Here is a 5,399-nt window from a genome sequence, read left to right as displayed (position 1 = left end):
TGGGACGCCTGGGTGGCTCAGTTGGTTAAGCAGCTGCCTTCGGCTCAGGTCATGATCCCAGCGTCCTGGGATCGAGTCCCACATCGGGCTCCTTGCTCCGCAGGGAGCCTGCTTCTCCCTCTGACTCTGCCTTCCACTCTATCTGCCTGTGCTTGCTCTCACTCTCTCTCTCTCTTACAAATAAATAAATAAAATCTTTAAAAAAAAAAAATAAAAAAAAAAATAAAAATAAAATAAAAATAAAAACAAAAATAAAACCTACAACTCTTAACTCATAGAGAGCCAATTAGCAGTTTGCCAGAGGCAGTGGTGAAATGGATGAAGGGGGTCAAAAGGTACAAACATCCAGTTATAAAATAAGCAAATCATGGGGGCGCCTGGGTGGCTCAGTCAGTTAAGTGGCCAACTCTTGATTTCAGCTCAAGTCATGAACCAAGGGTTATGAGATCAAGACCCTTCTCAGGCTATGGAACCTGCTTAAGATTCTATCTCTTCCTCTTCTTCTAGCCCTCCCCACCCTGCTCTCTCCCCATCTCTTAAAAAAGAAAAAAAAAAGTAAATCATGGATGTCATGTACACCATGGTAACTACAGTTGATACTGTATTTCATATTTGAAAGTTGCTAAGAAAGTAGATCTTAAAAGTTTTCATCAGAAGAAAATAAAATTATAACTATGTGTGGTAATGGATGTTAACTAGACTTATTGTGGTGATCATTTCACAACATATTTAAATATCAAATATAGGGGCGCCTGGATGGCTCAGTGGGTTAAAGCCTCTGCCTTCAGCTCAGGTCATGATCTCAGGGTCCGGGGATCGAGCCTGGTGTTGGGCTCTCTGCTTAGCAGGGAGCCTACTTCCTCCTTTCTCTCTGCCTGCCTCTCTGCCTACTTGTGATTTCTATCTGTCAAATAAATAAATAAATAAAATCTTTAAAAATAAATAAATAAAAACAAATATCAAATATATACATATACAAATATTGTATACTTTAAGTAAATATAATACTTACAAGTCAGTTATGTCTCAGTAAGAGAGATCTAAGACTGATCTAAGTCCTTCAAAGCAGCTACAGATCTTTTAAGCAGCCCAAGGTATATCCATAGGTCTTATGTTTAAATCTTCAAGACATTTTAAGTTAACAGAGAGGGTTATAGGCACGCTCTCTGTTAACAGCAGGGCTTTTTTGTGAGGACTATTGTCCTATGGCAGGGTCACAGAGAAAAGAGTTCTAAGGTTTGTAAATATGGCTATTGTGTAATAGAACAGATTATAAATTGATACATAAGAAACCCACAATGGTTTTTTTAAAATATCCACTTGGGGTGCCTGGGTGGCTTAGTGGGTGAAAGCCTTTGCCTTCAACTCAGGTCATGATCTCAGGGTCCTGGGATCAAGTCCTGCATCTGGCTCTCTGCTCTGCAGGGAGCCTGCTTCCTCCTCCTCTCTCTCTCTCTGCCTGCCTCTTTGCCTACTTGTGATCTTTGTCTGTTAAATAAATAAATAAAATCTTTTAAAAAAAAATCCACTTGGTCTAAAAGGGACAGATACAATATGAAATGAAAGAGGCTTCTGTACCCCCAAATTTCTATGAGTATGTAACAGACTAAGAACTATTGTGGATGTTCATGGAAAAGGAAGGATGATTCAGGGCTGAACTGAGATCCCAATGGATGGAACCAAGAGCCACAGAGAACTCCTAGGAAGTAACCCTTGAAATTGGTTTTCTGACTTCTAAAAATCTTATTCCATTCCAATAAGTAGACTCAAATCTCTTTCTGGAACAAGGGGAGTAAAATTATTACAAAGGAGTAAAATAATAATAATAATATTAACAGCAGTAGCAGCAGCAGCTTCTACTCACTCTTACCCCACATCCAGACCTTATATGTGACGCCATTGTGAAACACCCAACAATCTTATTAGGTAGTAACAGTAGCTAAAATCTGTAGCACTGACTATGTTCTAGCATTGTTTTAAAGGGCTTTACTTATGTCAACTCATTTAATTATCAAAACCTTATAAAGTAGGGACTATTTGCAGTCTTACTTTACAGATCAGGAGACTGAGTGCCACAGGGGTCAGGAAACTGTCCCAAGCCAAACAGCTCATAGTTACTGAGTAGGAATTTGAACCCAGGGAGGTTTTGCTTTTAACACTTTGCTATATGCCTCTCCAGAAATATGGCTCACGTGTATATTTTTGTTGTTGTTAGTGTTACAATTAATTTTCTTAAATTCCACCATAGTTAACATACCATGTTACATCAGTTTCAGGTCTTCGATATAGCAATTTAGTGATTCAGCCCTTCCATGCATCACCCCATGCTCATCACAACCCTCCTTAATCCCCATCACCTGTTTCACCCATCCACCACCTGCCTCCCCTCCCTAACCATCAATTTGTTCTCCATAGTTAAGCATCTGGTTTTGGGTTTATTTTTTTTTCTTCCCTTAGTTTTTGTTTCTTAAATTCCACATATGAGTGAAATCATATGGTATTTGCCTTTCTCTTACAGGCTTATTTTACTTAGCATTATACTCTCTAGCTTCATCCATGTTGTTATAAATGGCAAGATTTCATCTTTATGGCTGAATGATGTTTCACTGTATATACTACACTTTCTTTATCTATCGATGGACACTTAGGCTATATCCATAATTTGGCCATTGTAAATAATGCTGCAGTGAACAGAGGGTGCATATATATCCCCTCAAATTAGTGTTTTTGTATTCTTTGGGTAAACACCCAGTAGTGCAATGACCGGATCATAGGGATGATCCACACATATTAACTCATCTTCATCCTCCCAAACCCTATGAGAAAGATGGTAATGGCATCTCCATTTTACAGATGAGGAAACGGAGGCTCAAGGGTAGAAGTGGTGTTACTGAGACAGCGTAGCAGGACCAGAACTTGAACCAGTTCTGTCCAACTGCAATGCCCTATGTTTCACTTTAGGGACGCCTGGAAAGGGGTGCAGACTCCCCAGGGTCTTGTCTGGGCTCTACCTCACCTGCTTGTAGATGAGCTCAAAGGCTCCTGTGTCACAGTTTCGGTCTAGCCGCCAGTCGATGACCACGCGCAGGGTGTCAGCTTGCACACCTGCACACAGCCGGGCGGTGACAGCAGTGGAGGGGGCCATGGTGGGGCTGGCATTGATCTCGATCAGCCAGGGCTGGAAGTCCTCACCAAACACAAAGTCAGCACCGTAGAGCTCAAAGCTGGCCTTCCGACACTGCACGGTGTCCTGGGAGGTCTGCAGGGCATGGATCACAGCAGCCTTCATGCCGGGCACAATGACGGTGGACCAAGCGTCTGGGGCCCCCATCTCCTTCAGGTGGGCCTGGAACTTCTGGCTCGACCACATGTTGTCCGAGGGCAGGAGTGGGTGCCGATGGCATGAATTCTCCAGGTGCTTCTGAATGGAGTTGTTGCACAGGTGCACTGAGCTGGGGCAGAGAGCAGAAAGCTGGGGTCTGGCTCCCTGAGCCTTTCCCACCCAAATGTGGGGAGGGCAGGCAGACCCTGGAACCACCCGTGGGCCATCCCAGATCATTTACCTTGAGATGGGACTCTGTGAGGAAGGGCAAGAAGGACAAAGGCCTGGGCCCTGCTATATTCTTGCAGGGCCAGAACCAGTCTCATCCCTCTGAGGGCACTCCCTGTGGGGCCACAGAACTATGTGCTTTAGTCTCAGTTAGCCCTCCCAGCGCCTGGAAGGTATTAAGGTGGGTAGGAGTGTGGGCCCTGTAGTCAACAAGACTGCTCAACACAAAAACAAAAACAAAAACAAAAAAACAAGACTGCTCACGGTTTACCATCACCACTGACTAGTTGAGATCTTTTCACCCAAGTGCTCCTTCACATCTGTAAAATGGGGGTCGTACTAGAACCCACTTCACCGGGATTTCATGAATGAGTGAGACAAAATGCATGAAGTGCTTAGCACCTGTCACATACGAAGAATTCAGTAACCGATAGCTATGAGTTTCATAATAATGCCTCCATTCTTCAGATGTGAGAAGTGAAGCCTCAATAGGTTTCACGTGACCAGTCACCCAGCTTAGCAGCTACAGCAATGAAATTTGAACCCAGGACTCAACAAGGCTTTTTTCTCATCCCCCAAGTTAACACTACAACTTGCCTCTCTCTTTTTGTATGTCTCCTGAGCCCTCTTACCCTGCTCTATGTTCCTTTTTTTTAAATAACATGTACCATCTTTAAACCTATTAGATAATTTTACTTATGTTCATTGCTTATCTATAAGAAACAGCATTAAAATGATACCTTATAAGCATAAAGTATTTAACTTCACTCATTATAAAAGAGGTAAAATTAAAATAAGATAACCATTTTTGACTTAATGGCAAAAATAATCAACATTGTTGGGTAGGATGCAGGCAGATCATTTTATATATGCCCAGCTTATGTGCAGGAATTGTGAACTCTCGAGAACTGGGCTCTTATTTTGGTCATTGCTGTATCCCAAGTGCTTAGAACACCCTTGGTAGGTAGCTGTTGGATGGATGGAGGCCCTGACTGCCTGCAGTCTGTGTTTGGAGCCCAGTGTGGCATGGGGGATCCACCTCTTCCTTGCCAGCTCCCCAGCTAGACCAGCAGCTCAGAGAAGGTAAGGGAGAGGCTCACTTGTCAAGGTTCTTTAAAGAGAAGGGCTGTGTGGAGAAGCGGATGTAGCTGTCACGATAGAACCACACAGTAAGTGGGTTCCAGTCGGTCACCAGGAACCACTGTCTCAGGTCAAATTTGGTGCCAAAGATGAGCAGAGGCCGTTCAATATACTTCTGTACCACCCACTTGCCGTCCTTCATCATCATGGGATTGCCATCTACCAGCTTCAGCATCTCCTCCAGGTGGTCCATACACATGATGCCTACATGGAGAAACAGGGTAGTCAGAGATCAGGTCAGGCTTGGGTGAGGAGAAGGACCAGGGGACCACAAACAGCTCATTTTAAGCCCTCATTCCCATAGAACTGATAGGGCCAAGTAGGTAAGGGTAAGTGCTTCCCTCGGAACCCTGTTCCCTTTGGGAAAGCTGAGAATCTGCTGAAGATTAAAACATTTTTTTTTATTAACCACTTCTGTTTGACTGAAAAGTAATATATGCACAGAAAAAAAAATCAAACCATATTGGGCTTTTTATTTTATTTTTTAAAAAAGATTTTATTTATTTGACAGAGAGAGAGAGATCACAAGTAGGCAGAGCAGCAGGCGGGTGGGGGGCGGTAGCAGGCTCCCGCCTGAGCAGGGAGCCCAATGTGGGGCTTGATCCTGGCACCCTGAGATCATGACCTAAGTCGAAGGCAGAAGCTTAACCCACTGAGCCACCCAGGTGCCCCCATATTGGGCTTTTTAAAAAACCATGTGCATTTATGA

At 43.5% G+C, this 5,399-nt stretch overlaps 1 protein-coding gene across 21 annotated transcripts in view; it reads right to left on the bottom strand.

The window, feature by feature from the left end:
* The window catches only part of TTLL3 (tubulin tyrosine ligase like 3), a 28,125-nt gene that overhangs the window by 4,796 nt on the left and 17,930 nt on the right, over positions 1 to 5,399 (bottom strand). For all 21 annotated transcript variants that reach the window (XR_009350790.1, XR_009350789.1, XM_059161648.1 and 18 more), the window contains 2 exons: positions 4,651 to 4,894; positions 3,017 to 3,452 (listed from right to left, as the gene is read on the bottom strand). Coding sequence is in view for 19 of the 21 variants with exons in the window: in XM_059161648.1 (XP_059017631.1) it covers positions 3,017 to 3,452; positions 4,651 to 4,894 (680 nt within the window). In the remaining 2 variants the exon portion in view is untranslated. The remainder of the gene's footprint in view (positions 1 to 3,016; positions 3,453 to 4,650; positions 4,895 to 5,399) is intronic.

This window comes from Mustela lutreola, chromosome 2 (assembly GCF_030435805.1).
Source record: "Mustela lutreola isolate mMusLut2 chromosome 2, mMusLut2.pri, whole genome shotgun sequence".
Lineage (NCBI taxonomy): Eukaryota > Metazoa > Chordata > Mammalia > Carnivora > Mustelidae > Mustela > Mustela lutreola.
Note: the sequence above shows the minus strand (reverse complement) of the source record. Positions and strands in the feature narration are given on the sequence as shown.